This window comes from Martes martes (assembly GCF_963455335.1).
Source record: "Martes martes genome assembly, chromosome: 3".
NCBI classification, from domain to species: Eukaryota; Metazoa; Chordata; class Mammalia; order Carnivora; family Mustelidae; genus Martes; species Martes martes.
Window position 1 is genome coordinate 106,883,912 of NC_137890.1, and position 24,427 is coordinate 106,908,338.

At 33.2% G+C, this 24,427-nt stretch overlaps 1 protein-coding gene across 1 annotated transcript in view; it reads right to left on the reverse strand.

Annotated features, from left to right (window-relative positions):
* Positions 1–24,427, reverse strand: part of LRP1B (LDL receptor related protein 1B) — a gene marked incomplete at both ends in the record, with an annotated part of 1,929,835 nt that overhangs the window by 101,610 nt on the left and 1,803,798 nt on the right. Inside the window, 5 exons of the mRNA XM_080798957.1 lie at positions 10,685–10,926; positions 12,543–12,662; positions 16,139–16,273; positions 17,771–17,908; positions 18,644–18,769. Coding sequence (XP_080655083.1) covers positions 10,685–10,926; positions 12,543–12,662; positions 16,139–16,273; positions 17,771–17,908; positions 18,644–18,769 — 761 coding nt within the window. The remainder of the gene's footprint in view (positions 1–10,684; positions 10,927–12,542; positions 12,663–16,138; positions 16,274–17,770; positions 17,909–18,643; positions 18,770–24,427) is intronic.

Consider the following 24,427-nt stretch of genomic DNA (forward strand, 5'->3'; position numbering starts at 1 on the left):
AATTTAAGTTCAAGTAAATAAAACTTTTAGGTATATTTTAAGTTTAAACTTAAGATAAAACCTTTAAAATCAAAGTTTTTTTTTAGCATTTACTAAATATTCATTGAACATTATATCAAAAACCAACAATGTAAAGAAAAAAAAAAGACAAGTTGTTTTTTTTTTTTTCTTAAAAATTAAGGATATATAAGATAGTATATAAAAACAGGGCAACATTCCAGAATAACAGTCAATCAGCTGCTGCCTCCTGATTTAATGGAACAAGAGGCATGTGACCTCTTACCTGGATCCCTAATGTTATGTCAATCACTCATTTATTTTACCCATATAGCTGGTTTGCAGCCCATGCCTTAAAGAAACAAAAGAAGTTGACCTTATTGGGTAAATCATGCATCAATAAAAAAGGGAGTTAAGATATCAATAAACACATAGAAAAAGAATCACAGAAGCAAATGTTGATACTGTCTCCAAAATAATTAAGTAAGCATCTTGTGGATGAACAGAAATATTCAGTATATATATATTCAGTATATGTGTATATATATATATATATATATATATATATTCATATGCTGTATAAGTTATTTATACAAAAGCTCTTTATGTACAAATTTGGCTCTTATAAAGAGCTTTTGTATAAAGAACTTACACAGCTCAACACCAAAATGCCAAATAATTCAATTAAAAGATGGGCAGAGGACATGGAAAGACACATTTTCAAAGAAGACATACAGATGACCTATAGACACATGAAAAGATGCTCAACAGCATGAATCATTAGGAAAATGCAAATCAAAATCACAATATCACCTCATGCCTGTGAGAATGGCTAAGATCAAAAACACAGAAACAACAAATGTTGGTAAGGATGTGGAGAAAAAGGAACCCTCTTGCACTGTTGGTGGGAATTCAAACCAGTACAGCCACTGTGGAAAACAGTATGGAGGTTCCCCCCAAAATTAAAAATAGAATCACCATATGATCCAGTAATTCCACTAGTGTGCATTTACTAAAATAAAACTAAAACACAAATACAAAAATGCACCCCTATGTTTATTGCAGCATTATTACAATAACGAAGATATGGAAGCAACCTGAGTGTCCATCCATAGATGGATGGAAAGAGATGCGGTGTATATATACAATGGAACATTACTCAGATATAAAAAAGATTTTGCAACAATGTGGATGGATCTAGAGGATATAATGTTAAGTGAAATGAGTCAGAAAAAAAAAAATACCATAGGATTTCCACTCAAATGTAAAACTTAAGAAACAAAACAATTGAGCAAAGAGAAGAGATGAAAAAAACCCAAGTCTTAAACATAGAAAACAAAGTAGTGGTTGCTAAAGTGGGTAGGGGGAATTGGTGAAATAGGTGAAGAGGATTAAGAGTTTACTTATCATGTGATGAGCTCTGACTAATGTATAGAATTGTTGAATCATTCATTATATTGTACACCTAAAACTTATATAATACTGTATGTTATATACTTGAATAAATACATTGGGCTCTTGTAATTCAATGTAGCTCCTACATCAAATATATTCAGATTGTAAATATGTGTATATGTGTGTGTGTGTGTGTGTGTGTGTGTGTGTATGTGTAAATAATACATAATGCTGAGTTTCATACATCATTTTCTGGCTAGCTTCATTAAAATTAGTTTCCTACTGTCTTATTACTCCCTACCATTCCAGTTCCCAGATCCAAACAGAACCTGGAATAATCATGAAGCCACCTTGAAGGAATTTCCTAGCCATTCAACTGACATTCTTTAGATGACAGTCAATCTTTCTGTGGCCTGTCCCTTCAAAAAGTAACAGTTGGTTCAATTTTGAAAGACTCACAAAAAGAAAAGTTTATGTAGGCTAAGATCTATAATGTCTAAGCAAGACCAATGTTAATGACTGCAATGATAATGAAAACAGTATCTTCTGAATAAAGGAGCTTCTGTTTACCAGGATAATTAAGAGAGGCAAAGGAAAGGTGCTTGAAGATTCTGAAATGAAGTCGCATTCCTGGAAATTAAATGTGGTGTATTTAATGGCTAGGAAAAAATGAGTGTTTGTGGGTATATATGTATATGTTCATAGGTGTGTAAGGCAATGGGAAGGGTGTGGTGTAAGATAAGATGGAATATCATAGAGAGGCTTATAAACCAAAGAGTATTCAATGGAAATTCACTGGGAAGATTTAAGTGAGGAGATATGATGATTATATTAATATTTTAAAATTATTTTGGCTATAGTGTGGAGAATGGCTTAGGACTGGGGATGAGAAGTAGATACAGGATAATCAAAGGAGACTTACTCAATGGATTTCAGAAATGAAAATGTGGAGTTGTAATCTAAGTTTTAATGAGACAAAAGTGAATAAAAATGGGATATATCTGGAGATAAAAATATTTGATCTTATGATGAATCGAATACCAAGGATGAGAAGAATAACTTGTAAAGTATAACTTTCAAGATCAATATACTAATGTCATGTATACCAAAGATTTTCAATTAATTCATTGTTTTTAATTCTTTAAAAATATTATGTACCTACTTTATGACAGATCTTATTCTAGATGTTAGGATTACATATAGTAATGGCCAAAACAGCAAAAATAACTGACATAAAAATTTACTTACAGCAAAGAAATTTACAGAGTAGATAATAAACATAATAGGTAAGTAAATTATATAGCAATTTAACAAAGATATGCACCATGAGAGTGAAAAAAAAAAGAGTATTGTGTTGAGGATCCAGGGTGGGAATGGAACAGTAGATTGCAATTATCAATACATTATGCCCTCAGTAGATGGCATTTGAGCAAATTCTTGAAGAAATTTAGGAATTGAGCCATACAGGATATCCAACCTAAGAACATTTAGGCCAAGAGAACATTTCAGGAAAGACCTTACGTTAATAGGTATTGATGAGTTTTACAAATACCAAAGCATCCCTGGAGAAGAGTAAGGGAGAAATTAATAGGAGATGAATTCAGAGAGGAGACCAGATCTTTTAAACCCTTGCAAGACATGAGAAATTTATCTTTTCTAATGTGGAACCACTAAATATCTTTGATCAGAGATGTCATGTGATCTAATTTATGTCTTAGAAGATGCATTCTGGCAATTGTGCAGTGATTAAGAAAGTAAGAAGACCAGTTAGGAGGCTACTGCACTAAATCAGAAGAAAAATTATAGTGGTTCAAAAGTAGGTACTTAAAGTCAAGCTGATGTAAGGTAGTTAGTTCCTAGAATATGTTGAAGGTACATTCAACAGGATAGCCTGATTTGGGAATTATGAAAGAAGAAGGAACAATAGTAACGCCATGATTCTTTAAAAGATTTATTTATTTATTTTGGGGGTGAAGGGGCAGAGGGAGAGAAAATCCTGAAGCAGATTCTCTGCTGAGTGCAGAAGCCCCACGCGGGGCTCAATCTTACACCCTGAGATCATGACCTGAACCAAAACCAAGACTCAACCATTTAACCCACTGAGCCACTTGGGCTCCTTGTAACTCCAAGATTTTTACTGTGGGCAAATTTAATTTGTCATTAAATGAGACTGAAAAAGTAGATTTTGTCAATCAAGAGAAGTTTATTTTTAGGCATGCTACTTTGGGAACATTTTTAAAACTTTTAAAATTTTTAAAACTCCCCTATCCCTGGGGAGTCTGCTTAAAGATTCTCTCCCTCTGTCCCTCCCCCTGCTCAAGTGCATTCTGTCTCTAAAATAAATAAATCTTTAAAAATTCCAAAAGAAAAAGCAAAGTAAGCAGTTGAACAGAGCCTGATAGTAATTTGGTAGTTGTTAGCATGCAGGTACATGTTAAACCATTAAACTATGTAAACTTTATAAGGAAGTGAGAAAAGGTAGAAAAAAGAGGATCATGGTCAGGGCCTACATGCATTCTAACATTCAGAGGGAAGGAGAAAGGATGAAGTAAAAAAAGACTCAGGTGTGAGAGATAGTAAGAGACCAATAAAGAATAACTATATCGGTGACTCATCTTAGAATCATTTTCTATTTCAGGGTTATTATTACATAAAATGATGTACAGACACAAAAGATCTACTTAAAGTTTGTTTGGGAAGACTGATATTACTATGTAGAAGACGGTTTCTCAACTTTTGACATTTCAGTCAGGATCATTCCTTGTTATATGGAACTAGCCTATGTACTGTAGAGTTCTAAGCAGTCTTGCTGGCCTCTACTATACTCACCAAAGATTAGCAGCACACCTCAGTTGTGGCAATAAAAAATATCTCCAGACATTGCCAAATGTCCCCTGCAGTGGGGCATCATTCTCAGTTGAGGACCACTGATGTAGAACCACTGAGTGTTCTCTGATGTCTGCTTCCTCTGTGACTTTCAGCATTTATCAAGGTCCTTAATTAATATGTCACAAAACTTACTGAACTCCTCCTTGTCCTCATTTACTCGATCTTTTGGCAGTGCTAGAAATATAACCTCAATCTCTTTCTCAAAACAGTCGCCTATCTTAGTTTCTGTGACACTACAATTTCTTCTATTCTCCTAATGCACTTTCCACTCACTGTTGTCACTTTAATCTGGCTTCAGAGTTTGGTTCCAGTGCTTCTTTATGTCACCTGTACTCTCTTCTTGGTAATCTAGTCAGGCTTCATGGTTCTAGACATCTCCTCTATTCTTCTATTCCTTAAAATCTCTAATCCCAGAGATGAAGATCAAGCCTTGAATACACCATTGTCTATTTAACAACTCACTTGGATTTCTTACAATCCCTCACTTGGATCTCAGATTTACTATGACTGAAACTGAACCCAGAATTTATTATTTTCCCTATTCATCAAGTTGTAAAATCTAGGTCTTAGGTCCTTCCTATACTCATTTTTTACATCCATTCTATTTGCAAACTTTGTTAAACTTCTACTCTCTCCATCCCATTTCACTGAGACTATAATATTGTAACCTCCACTATTTTTGCACCAACTTGGAGCACAATCCTCCTATGTGATCTCTTTCTGTTCCAGATTTTCTCCCACCAAATCCATTCTCTACATAAAAGTAAAATAGCTGTCTTATACATAAATAAGATGACATTGCTTTCTCCTCATCTTTTAGGTCTTTGCTCAAATCTCTTTAAATGGGCCTTTATAGATCATCCTATTCAAGGAAGTCTTAACAACGACTGAGTTTTTCTTTCTTGGTCCATTCTGTATTTCCTTCAATATAATTTTAAAAATTGGAATTTTTGGTATTTATTTATTTATGAGTTTACTTGACTTTGTCTTTGTTCCCCAGAATATAAGCATCATAAGAATAAGACTCTGTTATCATTTTGTATCCTAGGAACACAACACTAAACCTAACAAACAATTTCTTTTTTTTTTTTTTTTAAACAAACAGATTTCTTAAATAAAGCTTTGGGTATGAATGAAAAACTTGACTGGTTCACCTTAAAATACTGTACAATATGTTGAATAATATCCTCAGTATTATTAATTGTGGAATCTTTTGTTTTATGTAGTCCTACAAGATTTATATTCAATAAAACTTTGAATATTGATCACAACTGTTACAGAACAATTTAATGCCAATCAACATATATTGTTGATTGCTGTCTTATGCAATCAGCAATAATCAAGTCACAAAATGGCAATAACTTAATGATTTGATAGTTTTATATTTTTTCCAAAGAAATCAGAATAAATGATTTTTGTTGTTAAATGGTTTGAATAAACTCAGATGGTTTGAAAAGTATTCTTGACAAGCAAGTGTAGATAATTTCGTGGTAAAGTTATAAAGATTACCATAAATTTATAAAAATAAATTTAAAAATGGAAAAAGAAACTATCAATTTCTACTAGTTTCCAATGTCCTAAAACAAGACATTGTTCTTGACAAAACTTGTGTACACACATATACACACATAAACTTATTTGTGAGCACACATGAATACCTCTGCACTTGTGTGTGTGTGCATGTGTGTGTGTGTGTGTGTGATGTACACACAAACCCATATATAGGGGTTTGTGGTTTATAGCTACGACCCCAATTAAAGATGGAAACCTATTAAATAAAACTTAGCTGGATATTTCTTAAAAGCTTTCAGGGAAAAATAATTGCCTAATCAACTTACTGAAAAAAAGATACAATTATTAATGAATAAAACTATAAGCATGTTCGTTCTGAAACCCTCTTTTGCATAATAGAGAATATGCCAAAAATGGTATCTCATTTTCACTTTTCAAAATTAGGTAGATCAGATAAACCATTTGTTTTGCTCTGGAATATTTAGCTCTTTAATGGTAAAAATCTAATCGGTATTTTTAAAATCATTTGCATTTCTCCAAGCATTGACCTATTTTATAGTGCTTGTCATCATGTACTTTGCTGTACAGCATTTCATACTAGAAATGATAAATTGCCAGAAAGTATGTACAATTGTTGTATAATGCTATCATATTCTGTTCTGACTACTAAAATTCAAATTCAGAAATCTCATTATGCTTTACATATAGATTGAATCATGTCAGCCTTTTAAGTTTTAAATTATTTAATTTTCTTAAAGAGAAAAAAAATCCATCCATTTTGTATAGCCCAGGGGGCTAGAAAATCATAAGCATTTCTATCTATAAATAACTTAGACTGCATTTGAAATTTAAATTTATAATCATAATTAGTATTCAAGCCATTTTCACAGATTACAGAAGAGTATTCCCTTCACGACTTCCAAAAAAAGATCATATTGAAAATTACCTTCCTTTGGAATGGACTTCAGTTAACATTTAGTTGTCTGAGTAATATTCTTCTGATTTCTGATACAACATATTTTCTACATTTTACTGAAATGGAAATATGCCAATATTTTCAGTTTCTCTGAACATGCTTTCAAGACATCCTATTATCCTATGGCTAACTTCTTCCATTTGGTTCACTGATAATGGGGATTTAACTAAAGTACCCATAGTTTGATTTTTGTGTTTTTCTTTCTTTCACCTCTTGGTTCAGAAATGGAAACCAATGTTCCATATTCAGCTCAGGGAAAAATCTTTGAGTTTCATTTTCCAAAGGGTGGGGAATTCAGAAGTCAGTATCATTTACTATTTGTGTTGTTGGGGTTAATGTAGAGCATGAAATCAGCCATAATACCTGGCTTGCTAAAATGTTAACACAGAGGCTGCTGGGGGTGAAGAGGGTTTACGAGAAGGGTGTAGGCCTTTGGAACACCAAGCCTTGAGTGACCACTCAGTAATTGGAATGTCACGGGGAGTTACCTTCCCCTAACCTTTCTTAACTCAGACTGTTGACTGCCCTGTGATCCATTGTCCCTTAGACTATGTTTAGTAGAACACGCAATTAGCATACCGTATTTTTTTTTAAAGATTTTATTTATTTATTTGACAGAGAGAAACAGCTAGAGAGAGAACACAGCAGGGGGAGTGCGAGAAGGAGAAGCAGGCTTCCCACCCAATAGGGAGCCTGATGCGGGGCTCAATCCCAGAACCCTGGGATCATGACCTGGGCTGAAGACAGAAGCTAAAGGACTAAGCCACCCAGGTGCCCCAAGCATTGTATCTTTCCTGTAAATAGATCCTCCCAGTTTCAGTAAAACCCCAGGTCAACATCCCCTGACTGAGAAACAATGATAAGGATTTGTGATTATCCTGAAGGACCAATAAAAGCAGTGAAGAGCAAAGTGTTTATTTCTGAGCGAAGACCTCCTTGCTTTCTTCTCTCCTTTCACAGCAAAGTTTGGAGTAAGCTTTCATCTGTTGGTACAGGCATTGCTGGCCATTCCTAGCATGGTGTCAAAACTGAGAAGATGCAATAGATTGTATGCTCATTAAACTACTAGATGACTAGCTGGTGACTGATAAAAAAACAGATACCATACATTGCAGAGTAATTCAGCAGGGTAAAAAAAAGAAAACCCATCAAATCTTTATCCATAGGCTGGACTTCAGAGGAATAAAAACAAATTGTCCAAGTAAACAACTAGAGAGACATAAACTATGTCACACGTTTTTTGGAAATCATATATATTTACTATCTGGAAGGGGCTTTAGAAATTTTCTACTTCAATATGATAGTCGTTTTTGAGATAAGTAAGTTGAGACTCAGAGATGTAACCATTCTTTCAAATTAAAGTCTAAATTTGGTTACATTTTAGCTGCATGGCCATAAATGAGTCATTTACTCATCTAAGAATGCATATTAGTTATTAAGAATGTAAGAATGGACTTATTCCAATATTTATAATATTGAGGAATCAGGATTACAAAAAGATTTAGGAAGCAAATAACTGCCCTCATCTGTATAGCCTTAAGTTTTGTTTTATTTTGTTTGCAATGCCTTGATTGGAACTTCTATGGAATGCTGAGTGGCTAAGAACATGGTCCTAAAACTCATGGCTCAGAGGTTCCAATCTTATAATCTTGACACTTAATTAGCTATGATGGAATCTTAGAAACTGTACCCTAGTGTTACCCACTTTCTTCCTGGTGAATCCTGTCATTCATGAGTAAGTCTGAAAAGAGACAGAAAAACAAAGTCTAGAAGATATATGTAATCATTACCATTAACTTGGCTAATTGAATTTAAATTAAAAAAAAAGACAAAATGAAGTTTCATATCCTATTAGCAAAAGACTAATCTAGTAGCTTTGCCATCATTTACAAAAGATTCTATACCACAGTTATAAAATTAAAAATTAAAATATATAAGGGGAAGCGTGGGTGACTCAGTCAGTTAAGCTTCTGCCTTGGGGTCTCAAGTCACGATCACAGAGTACTGGCTCCCTGCTCAGTGGGAAGTCTCCTTCTTTTCTCTCTCTCTACCCTTTCCCCCTCTCATGCTCACTCTCTCTCAAAAAACAAACAAAAAAAATCTTTAAAAAATAGGATATATACAGGTAAATATATATAATACAAATAAAACATACACATTTATATATGTCTATGTATAAGAATAAAAACTTAGTTATCTAACTGTAAGCAAATTTGGCTTCAGGTTTAAAATAAACTTTGTTCACTAGAAGGTACTGGTTATATATTAATTATTAATCTCCCCAGATAAAACTAAAATAATTATCCAGTAATTTTCACTGAAAAAAATCTACCAAATGAAAGATGAATTTTTAGAAAATAAAATTCAGAGAAAATTAAATTGTAAATAATTTTCGTGTAATTATATGCATCTTAGAGAAGAACATCTTGTCAATCATCAACAGTATCATTGTCATCATCAGAAGCATCATTGTGGTCATCACCCCATTCATAGCAAGCATCTAGAGAGTACTTATCATGTGCCAGGAACTGTTAACATAGTTACGTATGTTAACATGTTAACGTAGTTAACAGTTCCTGTATATATATACACAAGAATAAAAACCCAGGCAATGTAACTCCATAGTACATACTCTTTATAACTTCATTAATAACAGTTACCTTAGGAACAAAGTTTTTGCAAAGCAGACTTGTGTTCCACAGATAATGAAAGCTAAAGCTAGCCAAGACTGAACCAGCTTTTAGTCTGATAGCAAGTGAGTGAGTGAAGGAAGGCAGAGGGATCTATTAAATTTTATGGCTCTCTCCTAGAACTGTTCTTTATGTAACTTAAAGGTATTGTGTAACACTCACTGTGTTTGGCGGGGGAAGAGTTGAAGAAATAGCTCTGATATATATATCAGCAAAAATCCATATATATACATATATATATATATGGATTTTTGCTCACAGTGAATTTAATCTAACCTGAATTAGAAAGGTAATATAACTTCATTAAAACCAGATTACAGCTATCTACCTGATAAAAATGTGTTCCAAATTTCTATCAAATGGTATTCATGCAGTTCAAATCTTTATGGGTGATACTACTGCAAAGGATAGTAAGGACTTCCAGATAGGTTCCTCTGATTCTTTTCAAATACAAAGATTCAATTATATCCTACTGTGACAGCACTTGACTTTTTGGTTGTATGGGAATGGGCCAGGCCTCATAAAATAAGTATTTATCTGTCATTTTTCTCCCAGGTTACCTCAAAATACAAAATACACAATAATTGACATGCCCTAAAGCAAAAAAAAAAGTAGTCTACAACCACAAATCTAAACAAATGCTCTAGTTTATTTTTCTCAAAAGGAATAACCATGGTAATCAACATGTCCATCACACACCAGCAAATAATATTCCTCTGTTTTGGATGTTCCCTGAAATATAGTTATCAGGAGTCAGAAGAAATGGTTACACAATTGAGTTGATCTCTTGCCCTAGAAGAGTGGTGTATTTCTGATATTGTTCAAAATGAAATAATATTCCCTGCATATTTTAAGTTTATTTTCTAACATGAAAACAAAGTAATGATTCCCAACCTCATCTCATAATGAAAAAAACTCACGCTATATAATGTTAAATAATATAAAATATAAAATGTACTAGAAATATTAGGTATTATTCATTACCATTCTTACATAGCTAAAGCAAAGGTACTTAAAGAAATACATAATATCATGCAATTAAATTATATGCAGCTGTGAGAATAAATGAGTAGGGAAATTCTTGATTTCTATATAGGGAGAATATTGGGAGAAATAACTGTACATATTAATTACCTCCTATAATCAGATATTGTGATTGACAGATTACAAAAAATAGGGAGGTGGAAGAGTATGAGCCTTCAAATAGTCAATGTTATTTACTTACAATCAAGCCACTGTTTGCTTGCCTTTTTTCTCTGCCATGGATCTTTTTGTAGAAAATTCCGCCTGGATTAAACTGAGTACTCCAAATAATCATATCTCTTTGATAATATACATCCATCCCTGTTATCCTTGAATTATGTTCAATATGAGAAATTTGTTGATGATCGCCACTGTAGTTGAATGGATATATAAAACCCAGGATATCAGTGTCATTAGCAATGTAGAGAACTTGATCTTCAGAGCCTGGAGATTATTATAATAAAATACAAAAATAAAGTAAATTTCAACTAATGTAAAAGCAATAATTATACTTTTAAATTATCTTGAATTATTATTCTTAACAGTTTCTTGTTCAGTAAAAATCAACCAACTTCGTACCATACTATACTCTCCGTGACTTATTTCTAATACACACTTACTTAAATTTAATGAGAGTTATTGATGTAGGTTTTCCCAAGACACAGCTTACCTTATGGCTAGGAATTAGGTATTTGTGGTAGATATCCTTTTCATAAAGAGGGATTTCTATTTGATAAATTGCAATACATTATGTTCTAATGCTTTGATCCTCAATATTCAGATGTTATGTTGTGTACTCATTAAGCCTCAAACATTCCTGAGCATTTAGTTTATGCATCCAATTCATCATTTTCTTAGGTTAAGAAATGAAAATTAAGAGGGGGAGAGTCTTCTTCTAATATTCATATATCTCAAATATTCTTCTAATTTTATTATAAAAATATATCAATATTTACTACATTTAAATGTCATGTCAATATTATTTAGGATCTTGCTAGTGGATCCCTGTAATCCAAAGTTTTGACACCTACAATAAAATACTAATGTCATTTGTATATTGAGACAAGTAAAACCCTAAAGTGAATTGTGAATATATTAAATAAATAATTAATGAGACCATGAAGACTGAATTATATTTACACTATCTGCAAATTAGAAAAAATAGACTATGAATTCTAGTTCAGCCCTACGGGTTTAATGGTTCTCACTTGGTTATGTTTATCTACTCTATGGGAGGCACTATTCTACAACTTTCATAATTTATCTTCTCCTCTTATAGGAAGTAGAGATTCATATTTCCATTCTACAGATGAGGAACTGAGGCTCAAAGAGTTTTATAACTTCCCCAAGACCACAGATCATAAAGGCACAATGCTAGGATTCAAATTCAAGTACATTTACCTCTCTAGCCCATCCTTAATCCACTATATCATGTTGTTTTACACCTGTAATAACTGTTTTATTAACACTGTCCAATCATGCCCTGTAAGTTAACAATATTTGTTATAATATTATTTAGTAAAAACCAGAGCATGAAAATTCATAACTAAAAAAGTCCCAAATACCTGTTTTTTTAAGTTTTAAAAATGATATATCTAAGTAAAGGATGTCTGAATTAATGCATGATTTTATTTCAAAACCTTTTAAATTCTTACGCAAAATTCCATTCTCCTTATAGTGCTAACCTTTAACCCTTTAAACTGTTATTTTTATCCATTATATAATAATATTTTTCATATGCACTGAGAGCAGACCATAAAGAAAGATGCTTCATATTCTATCACGTTGGCTTGTAAACTTTTCCCTTCTTCTGACAGATTTTTCAAACATGAAAGTGGTTTTAACAATAACCACATATTTGATAATCATGTCTATAAATCATCCCAGATTAGATTAAGAAAAACAACAAACCAATCTGGCAAGTAAGCCAATATTAAAAAGAGATTTTGTTATATTTTCAGGCATGGAGCTATTGCTAAAATATAATATGAAACATTGTTTTCCCCATAAGATATTTATAGCAGTTATAATAGAATTTGAAATAACTGTTATAACCTTACCTTTTGCTATGCAGGTGTTATTCCTTTCCTGAAAATTCTGGTCACACACACATTTATATGACCCTTCCATATTGATACATTTGTGGGAACATGTGCCAAACACCAAACATTCATTAAGATCTAGAAGAGAAGAGCTCCGAATAGCATCATCATACCTCCAATTACCGTTTCTATTCTTTCCACATTTAAAAAAAGACAAATTTACTTTTCTTCCTTCAACTTATTTCTATTTCTTTTATTGTCCTTTTAAAACTCTCAAGTATATGATTTGCTAGGTCATATTTTCTGACCGTAACAATTTTTACAATAGTTTCACTGTAATAATACATCAATTGTTTGTACACTGCTTTTTAATCCACTTAACACATTGAAATAGCCCTTTCAAGCTTCCCTAGTATTTTCATTCATTCAAACGCTTCTTGAGGTTTCCTTTTGAGACTGTTTCTGGTTACCTACCTCCATACATTTGTACATATCATATACTGTCCTATAAGCCCCTTGCCCACCTTGACCCAAAGAATTTTTATTCATCTCTCAAGATCCACATGCATAAAACCTTTCTTGTTTTCCACCAATGTACATCCATCCCACAGTTTCTCTGCTGTTTACTATCTGGGTGTTTCTCTCTTACAGCACTATACGTACTGTATATTATATATGTAGTCATATATTCATACCCCCTACTTGACTGTCAGCTGCTGGAGGGCATAAATTATTGTGAATTTTTTTTGTCTGCATGTTACACAATTCCTTGCAAAAAAATGAAGATACAGATACACCTATACCACACTTCTGGCTTCCTATATACAAAGAAACAATGTTACAAGAAGGGCTATGTGAAATAAACAAACAAAAGCAACAAACCCCTGAATGCCTACAAATAAATGAATACATTATAAGTAATAAATAAACAAATCACAGGCAATATTCTGTTGTTTAGCACATGCCTCTAATTTTAATGGCTTATGCAGAGCCAGCAATGATGTCAGGTGACTCTAATGAATTACTACTTTCTCTCTCTATTTTCAGTCAGCTTAATTCTTCTGCTTTTTTTTTTCATGTCACTCTAATTATGTAATAAATCTGTGAGATAAATCCTTCTTTTGAATTAGAAAATCTAAGAATAAGCACAGCAATAATAATTATCTTTCATTTAGTTCTCAACTGTGTTCCGAAACCTTAGTGGTAGAGATCAGGACTTTTCCAGGGACACTTGCAATGACAGGGGCAAGGCTCAAACACAGGCTTTCTGATTCTTTTGTCTCTACTATGATACTTTGCCCAAGGTGAACTTAGGCACTCATGACAATTTATTTCTGTGTTTCATTGAAATACAGGACAAAGAGATAAAGAAAGCTGTATTGTTAGTGAATACCATAACAGGGACAAAGCAAAATACATTTTATCGGCACCTGGCCATCAAAAAAGTATTACAATAAATACATCTGATTCTTTAACATCTGTAACTTTGAACAGCATGTTATTTGATCTTTCATTTCCCTTTGATATGGAGTCAAAATAAGCAAAAATCTACATGATTTGATAAAAATTTCGGGGCCCTCACATGGCCCTATATTGGCCAGAATCATCATTTTCTCTTCATCTCTATACTAATGTCAGGGGGTCCAGCTCACTCAGTTTGTAGAGTATGTGAGTCTTGATCTCAGGGTCGGGTATTTAAGTCCCATGTTGGGAAGAGAGATTACTTAAAAAAAAGTATACACACACACACACACACACACACACACACACACCCCTTGATATTGTGAGCTTTCGTAAGGGGTGGAAGAATCTCACACATGTCCAATACATAGAACAGTGCCTGACACACAGCAACTGTTAATACATTGCACTTCTCTGCTGTTTTCTATAATTTGTCTTCCCTTTACATATTCTAATTAAAGCATATTGGCTCTAACATCACATAGTGATTTCTTAGTCTCTTTTTGAGCTATATATAGGGAAAGCACAAACGCATTTGAATTTTTTGAATTATGAATCAAAGTCATGTCTTTCCCTTCCTGCATACCAAATCAAATTGCTTTTCCTTGCTATCGAAACTTCCTTTAATAAGGGTACAAATTTTATTGGAGTGCAGAAGTTACTAATTTGCACAAAAGGAATACTGGATTTATAGCAACTTAAAATGAAAAGAGAAGTTGCAGCTTTTATTTGACATAGAACAATTAAAAATACCGAAAATTTTGAGAATTTTGAGTTTTAAATTTACTAAGTTTATAAGGAAATACAGCCCATTATTCATAAATAAATGTTAGAAAATTGATGATATTGAAATTAAAATTTTGTAAAGGTTGTGTGTATGTATGTGTATGTTTATATATAATTGATAGAAAGTTTCTGGGGAAGAAAGAAACAATATAGCCTTGAGAAATAATTTACTTCTTAAATTAAAATAGAGAAAACCTAAGGGTGCTTGGGTGGCTCAGTAGGCTGAGCATCTGATTCTTGATTTTGGCTCAGGTTGTGATCTCAGGGTCCTGAGGTTGGGCTCCATGCTCAGCAGGGAGTCTGCTTAAGATTCTCTCTGTCCTTCTCCCTGTGCCCCTCCCCCCGCTCACTCTCTCTAAAACAAATAAATAAATCTTTAAAAAGTATATTTAAAAAAATAGAGAAGGCTGTTAGTTTTCAGTGCTCCATATTAATGGAGAAATAAAATGCCATGGATAATTCAAACAAGTATATAATTCAAAATGTATGTAAATATGACATACTTCTTTCTCTTTTGGGTGGATATAATTAATTCATTTCAATAATCTCATTTTGATTGACACAATGCAAAAATCACTTTTCTTTATCCAAGAATAACATGGACAGTAGAGAAGTCAGCTGGTGGGTGAAAGCATTTTACAACTTGAATTTACAGTAGATAAGCCAGACTTAAACAATTTAGGCTTGGCTCTAATCAAAATAATATGAATTTTAATGGAGAAACTGGCAGTAAGTACATATAAGTCTGTATTTCATGGCTCTCTCATTAAAACTTCGATGTATATTATATTTACCTATAATTTACTATGAGATCCTGGCTATCCTATCATGCTCAATTTTTAAATGATCTCAAGTAAGTTGATAGAGATTTCTTTAGATCCTGTCTTTCAATTTTAGAAGGCATTCTTGATAATATAAAGCACTGTTAGAGACATGGTGTTAGGACAAAAGCCCACAGCTCTCTCAAAGTGAATTGCCTATTGCAGTACCACAAATACCACAACTCGGGAGAGACGGGTCATCATAAACATGTTCTTTCATGAAATGTCTCTAATTCTCCAATAGTTCCTGAACCAGCAATTTTTTTTTTATTTGCATTTCAAAACAGAGTTGTAACAGTACAACTGAAATTCCTGCAGGTCTGAATCTGCTATAGAAAAGGCTTTGTATTCTCAGAGATGGTTAGCTTAGCCATACAAACAGGCTTTTGACCCCAGGGACTTTCATTCTTGTAGGTAAAACGGTATCCCGTAGATACACACCAATCTGATGAAAATCAATCCCATGTCATCTCACAATTTAACAGCCTTGTGAGTCTTTTATAACCTAAAGATTTAAGAGCAAGCTGTTGAAAAAATGTACTATACCTTCACACTGTCTGTTTTTCATGTTTCTCTGAAATCCAGGCTTACAGCGACAAAAAACAGATGTTTTTATTTGATTACAATATGCATCATCTCCACATGGATTCACATTATCTTCACAGGTATATTCAGCGGGAGCTAGGATTTAAAAATACCATCAAAACTAATATAATTCTAATTCCTGAAGTGGGAGTTTACCTTTTTTCTTAACTGAAATTATATTTATTATTCCACAGATAAGTCTTTTTGAATTTATAAGATTATAACCTTCTTTCTATCTAAGTCATGATTTCTTATAAAAGTATAGAAGCAGATAAAAAGCTGAGCCCATAGTTTCAGACCAAACTGCCAATAGTTGATATTTACAGCTGTTGAAGTACAACACTTGTGGAAAGAGGTCGAGAGTCAATGACTCTCAATGTTTCTAATGACAGGTTATCATTACAATGGTATGATATATGAGTACTATATCCTTCTCTAGGAAACAAAAAGTTTCCTAGAAGCTACCCAGAGATGTGGAATTAATTGATAACCTAAATTTAGTATTCAGGAATTCAATCAAGGGTACTACCATGTTACTCAAACAAGTAGGCTAAATCTTCAGTTCTTAAACTTTTTTTAGCCTGAAAATATATAGAAGGAGCAGTATGCTCCAGTGGTCAAGGGCTGTTACACAAGTTAGGACAAACTATGTGTTATTTGCCATTCCCAGCATAGTAATTACAATTTCATAGCTTTATCTCTCATTCCAGAAAACATTTTAGAATTCAAATAAATGAGAGAGACATTATTGTAAAATAGATGTTGAATTATCTGTTTTTTACTTACATATATCAAATTATTTTGAAATATGAAAACTTTATCAGAATTATAATGGTTATTAATCCCCACCGACTCTTGAATATTTTATAATTAATTAAAGTACACCAGTGAAATTTCACCTCAGCCTTGAGGTGTATGTGGCTGTACTGCGGGAGGTAATGCTTCATCAACCCAGAGAGGAACAACTTGGATGCATAAATGAGAAAAAGTGAAAGACCCCATAATAGGAAGGATTTTATGACTTTTATAAGCAATCTGAATTAGAGTCATAAGTTTGGATATTTTTCTTAATATGAAAAATGAGATATCAAACATTAAACATGAAAATAACCAAGCCCTAATAACTCAAATAGCATCACACTCCAACTAAATTAAACAATGATGTCTTCTTTAAGAATAACTCAGGAATGGATTAAAATCTTAAAACACTGAATAAATTACTAAGACCTTCATTATTTTTCAACTAAATACCATTGTTTGTAAGAAAAAATAGTAAATTTATATTTTATGAAATAAAATATTAAGGGATATGGATATCTTTGCTGATAACAAAGTCTGCAATTGGATATTGAGATCTCAGATTCAGGTCTAACAAGGGTACTCACTGTGAAAACGACCTTTCCACCTCATACTTTCTGATATTAATTTAAGCGGCATTCTAAGGTTGCATTGGTAAGGGCTTACCAAAAAGAAAGTATACTTAAGTACATTTGTGAAGAATGATATTTTCTCACATCAGTAGAGAAGATTTTAGTCATGTTGAAGGAGAATTGAACTTGCATGTTGCTACACTTTGACAGAAACTAAACTCACTTATTCTGCAGCCTTGTTCATCTGAACCATCTCCACAGTCATCAAGTTGATCACACTGGAAGTCCATGGGGATACATTTTTTATTGCTGCAAGTAAACTCATCTTTTTTACATGGTCTTGCTTTATATGGAAGCTTACCTATAGAGTCATTAAAAAATGATTAGTACTTCACAGAATCAAAACAAATTTATTAAGTTCATTAACATAGTCAAGATTTTATTTAAACACTATGAAAAACATGGCTCCACAATCCTTTATTTGAAGTTCTTGGGCCAAATGAAAAAAGTTTGAAAATTCTGGACTTTTAGAGGAATAACAGTGTATTTACCCTATAATAAGTGACACTGCATTTCCACCGGAAAATATTTGAATATTCAACTTAAGTGAGACCTTGTTCTTAAATAAAAACTGCTTCAGACCAGTTCAAGTCAGGGTTTGACATCAAATGATTTTGCCACACACATTAGTAAGGCCTCGGTTTTAAAAGTTTTGTTAATTTCATAATTGTGAAGAAGGAATTGTGTATACAGACATAAACTCCTTATTAACACTCTCCCCTCAAGGAGCTGTTTAATAGAGAACATTTTTAAACCACTGTTTTTTCTCTCATGCAGTATTTTCAGAAATAAACTGTGTATCATCAATGGAGATTTACAGACTAGTAGAGAGTTTGGATAAAGCCGCTCAGCTCTACTATTCAAATGAATGTTAGCAGATTATTTTTCATACTTTGTCAGAAGATCAAGTGTCTGAAAAAAATACCCTCAGACATGCTACATGGAAAATACTTCTTTGTAATTTTTTGAGCCCCCAAAACATTGTATTATCTTGTAGCTGTCACTAAATCAATTATTTCACATTAAACAGATTTACCACCACAGTGATCTTCATCTGAGTTGTCCCCACAGTCATCAATCCCATTGCACATTTGCTCAGGCTGCAGGCATATTCTGTTATTTCTGCATCTGTAAGGTCTTGTGGGTGGGCAAAGAAATTTGGCTGGAAAAAAAAAAAAAAAAAAAAGGAAAGAAAAAATCAAAGCCGCTCCTTTGGATACACTGACTTATGAGGAATGATCCCCTCCCCCCCCTTTTTAAAAAATCTTCCTTTCTTTGTTTTGCTTCATTTTATTTTGTTTTTTGTTTTTGTTTTATTTTGTTCCTTCTTTTCAAATCCATAATCTGGCTTTTCTGAATATCTTTTGTTGTGGAAATTGCCTTCATGTAGGTACTAGAAACTGTATGAGAATAGAAGCTATGATCTTAGTTATTTATATTAACTACAGAAAAGAGTGCACAGCTGAAATGAAATGAAGTAAGAAAAAGAGCCAAACTTCATGGTCTCATTTCCAGATGGCTTATCTTAGCTGACTTCACTTGGTGTACCAAACTAATTTATGCCTGCAGTTTATACAACATGGCAGGACACTTAGCTATTTGAAAGAGCAATTTCACACAGAATAGAGCTTGAGCAAGCATACGTTACAGGTCCAAATTTGAAAATAGGTCATCCAGTGAAAAAAAAAAAAAAGTCCCAACAATACTATAACTGTTTTTCTTACTCTGTATCTCTGTCAACAAATGTATAAATATGTATTTGAGTCACAGAGGTGATCTTTGTATTTATGTATAATTTTTGTGGGCCTATGTAGCTTTGGGCAGGCGGCGTGTGTGACTTAAAATGACAACAGTGAAAGCCAGAGAATTTTATCCTTGTCCCTTCTATCATTATCTAATCTGAAGACTTCTACCCCTAGAGGAGGAAACCTCTCTCATGACACTTTATCTTTACACGTGGAATACTCCAGGTGCTTTCATTGGTTTCTTGATCTTTTCATTCTTGAATTCTTTGCTGATATTCTCATGGATTTACTTGACGCTATACCCTTAAAACTTTCAATTCACTATCTAATTCTAGCATCTCACAATTGATTATAGGATATCCCCTCAGGAATTTCAAATTCAGTAAGTTCAGAACTCCATTCTTTATCACCTCCCTGTGACTACCTTCTCCCCAAACATAAGCTTTGTGTTATTTCCATGGTTCAGTTAGTAGCACACCATAACTGCAAGTCTGGGGTTATTCTAAATGAATTTCTCTTATTGACCTTCAGCTCTTACTAGTCAACAAATCTGGTTGATACTATCCCCAAATTTGCCGCCTTCTCTCCATACATATCAGTTACAACAGTTCAGCTCTGCACTCTCTCTTACAGAGAAAATTGCAGTAGAATCCTAAATATCTCTATTTCATTGCCCAACCTAAAATCTTCCAAAGGCACCAGAACAACCCATCTTAGACATTAATCTGATCATCTCTTCCATAGTTATCCAGCATTTTCAGAATAAAATTTAAGATACTTCACGTGCCATAATGGACTGATCACTACTTTGTCCATGCTACTTTTACAGACAAATCCCTTGTCACTCTTAATATTCTAGCAATACTACTTTATTAGCTTCTTAAATATGCCATGCTCCTTTTTGCCTGACCTCCATGGTTTAATTGAAATCTGGTTCCCACTCCAAGCATAGGTCCTCTTCCTCAGATCTTTTAGGAATATTTCTTAAATTTCTCAAGCCTCATGTTATCTTACATTTAAATAACCTTAATTTCCTACTTTAGCTTTCAGAAATTTGTTACTATATCTTCACATTCAATTTTTAAAAATAAACTGAAAAAAACCATTATTTTGATAGCCAGTCACTTGATTAAATATCTTCCTTATTGCTATTTTCTCATTAGCCTTATAAAATCATCTCCTCCCCAGTTTACTAATGACTGTAGCACCTTCCTTCATCATTATTGCTCTCTGTCCAAACTCATTTCAACATCCTAGATGACTTTAACGTCTACATGAACAAACCAACCAATAGCTGTACCTCTTAGCTCCTTGAGTTTTTCATACCCAGTAACATTTTACTCTAATTCACCTAAGCCAGCAAGTATCCTAGAAGGTTGTGAAGATTGGTAGATTCCAATATATTTTTCTTCTTAATTTAGCCAATGACATTTTGTGTTGCTTGCAGGTAAGAATATTAATTGATCTACATGAGCGCAGCTGGATATACAGTTTCCTCCAATGGCCTCATTTAGAAACTCACTAATCTGAATGCTACAAATTCTGACCAGCATTTCTTACTTTCCCAATTTTTAATTTAACCAGTCTCATTAAATCTTTTTTCTGTCTTAGGTGAAACTTTAGTCCATGGATAGATCTACCTTTTCCTATTCTCCAGTGTTTTTGTCTTTAGTTACCTCTGCATTGACATAAGATCCCATGCCCCATCTTTCAGTTTACTCAGTTGACAAATATTTATTGGTAACTTATTATATGTCCTAAGAATTCATTTAGAAACTCACTTCAGTACAAATAATCTGGATTATCTGGCCCTTTTCTCTTTTTCATTTAGTTATCTAACAAAACCCTAAGCTTAGATGAGTAAAACCATCCGCTATTCCAATTTCTGCATTCTGGGAAGACCAGGAACATTGCAGATGATCATGCCACAAGACCAACTGATATCACAAATACGAATATTTATTAATACCAGATGAGCCCTAAATATTACTTGGAAATCATATACATCTATATCTACATAGATATAAATACAGATATACATGTATAGATAGATAGATAGATATGGATATAAGTACAGATAGAGATAGCATGTTCGTCTCTTACCCTTTTCAATAACAATTTAAATCTGTATTCCTTTCAAATTTTCTAAAATAACAACCTTCCATATTCTATATATGGATATACTTCCTACTGCATATATAAAAATGAAATAAAATGATGGTGAATTTGTTATCACCTCATTATATAATTGGACATCCACCTGCATCTATAGATAATCTATCAATTCATGTCAATATTTTTAATAACAGAAAAGGGGTGACTACTCTTATCTAAAACTAAGTGTTCATCTGCTCTGAAGCCCATTTTTCCTGCCTCTTCAGGAACCATTCCATCTTTCTTGATACATTTCATTACCTTGGTATTTCTTTTGCCATATCTTTTTTTTTTTTTTTCCAAATTCTTTTGTGGTAACTCACTTGAGTCTCTTCCAGCTGCTTATATTTATTTAGAAGTTTGGTGGCACTCAGTATTCTATCCTAAATTCCTTCTTCTCTTATGCCTTACTCCCACCCAGCCTAAATCTTACAAAGTCCATAGTATTCATTATCCCATTTTATTCTGACTCTCAAATTTATAACTTTAGTCCAGCTTTTTAAGCTTTAGAATAAAATATCTAGAACCTGAAATCTATGCTTGAATGTCTCCTCAAATGTATCTCAAACCAGGCATTTAATCTTTACTTGCAATACTGTTCCTCTTCCTATATCCCCCATGTATTCAACTGAACAAGCACAAACCCCTTACAAATTATACCTAGTAACTTCCTCTTCCTTGACTTATCTATCTAATCTATTATTTAATCCAATTTTATTTTGCTTTTCAAACTACCTCCAAATATATTTGCCACCACGGGCTATCATTATCTTAACCCGAGCTAGTAGCATAGCTTGCTTAGAGTACAGCAATTATCTTACCTAGCCTTGCCCCTTTCTATCCAATATATGTAAAATATAAATACAACTATATGCCTGTTGTACTTAGAACATTTTAGTGTTCTTTCTTAAAACAATTCTTAAAATTTTATTTATTTATTTATAGAGAGGGAGAGAGAAAGAGGGAGAGGTCAGGGGGAGGAGCAAAGAGAGAAGGAGACAGAGAATCTTAAGCAGACTCCATGCCCATCTCAGAGAACAACCCAGGGCTTGATCTCAGAATCCTGAAATCACTGCATGAGCCAAAATCAAGAGTCGGATGCCACCCAGGTGCCCCAAAACATTTTAGTATTTTTAATTACTTTGAGGCTAAATCCAAAATTCCCCATGAAGACTTACAAGATTCCAGACTCTTCTGTCTCTTCAGTTTCATCCTAAACCAGTATCTACCTTGACCTGTCCTCTCCAAGCACAGGGATCTTTCAGTTACTCCAATAAGTTATGGTTCACTCTGCTTCAGGGTTGTCTACATTTTTCTTTGCCTACAACATTATGTCATCTGCCTTCCCTCCAGCCCATCTCTTTCACCTACTTGGTAGTGATATATCTCTCAGATTAAAACTCAAATATTATTTACCATAACCCAAGATTGAATAAAATCTCTCTGTTCTATACTTTTAAAACTTACTCTTTTTCTTCAATGCACATATCATAATTTTCAACCATATATTTTTAAATCATTTGAATACCTAGTCCACTAGATTCTCAGTTCTGTGACATCTGGGTCCATGTCTGTATCTCTCATCATTATATTCCCCAAAATAATAACAGTATCTATGCTAACAAATATTTATTAAATGAATGAGTGACACTATTTCCCATGCTGTGCATAATGCCTATGCTGTCTTTTAATTTGGAGTGTTCAAACTGTAGCTTTCTGAATTCCTCCTTAGGCAAAGTCCATCTTATTCCTCTCCTCCTTATCTGTGCATTTACCTAATTCCACCATTGCTTAAAATATAATGCATGAAAATCTGATTTGTACAATCAGAGTAAGATCTTGTCAAAGAGAACCATGTGCTGTTCTTCTTTGTCTTTCTTTCTTTCTTTCCTTTTTTTTTTTTTTTCCATCCCAATTACTTAGCACAGTCCCTGGTACATAACAGCTTGACTCAATGTTTATACTGATGACCTAGGGGAATATAAAAACATGCACAGAATCAAGTTGGTTGTATTTTAGGTTTTCCAGCAGCTGTGTGGCATGTCACTGAGAATCACTTCCTGGTCCTAGAAGTGGTCCTGGGGGTATGACACTGGAGCTTCACATGGTTAATTAGCAACCATTTCCTATTCCACTCACTAGTTGTGTGCTGAAGTGGAAAAGAGAACAGGAAAAATATATATACATATATGCACATATATGTATACATATACATACTTTATAAAAATAATTGATTCCGGCTTGATATTGGCAGGTAAATTTATATTTTTCCATGGATTATAATTCAGAAACAATATAATCTCTGGTGATTTTCTAGAGTCCATTGTGTAAGATGATGTTGAACAAAAACTGAAACTTAGTTATATCTCTCATTAGTTGTGTCTATAGAGAACACTCTCCAAAGACTGTCATTTTTAAGTTTTAAATCCCTTTAAAAATAAAGCTGCCCCCATGCTTTGGATATTTTATTCAATTGTAATGTCAGTAGTCAATGTCATTGCCTATCAAAAAATATTTTTTTAACTTGGTGTACCAAATAGAACAAAGAATTTAAGTATATACACTCATGCTATGTCTTCTTTAATTCACCTGAAGTGCTACTTAATTATATCCAAAGTAGTAGTATTTTTCTTTAAATTAGAGGTAAAATACACTTTTATTGAAATTAGATACAAAGAATGAGAAGAAGGAACTGAAAATGTTTGTTACCTATAAGAAATCCTTTACTTGGTGATATAAATGGACATTTATAGATGCTGGTTGTGTAAGTACAATCCTGACAATTGTCAAGAATCAAGAGTAACTTGAATTTGAAGAAGCAATAACTTTTGTTAAGATTTTCAGATTGAAAGGTTATATAACTCCTAATTGCAGTTCTCTGCCTAAGTCTATATATATATTAAAATGTATTAATATATTTA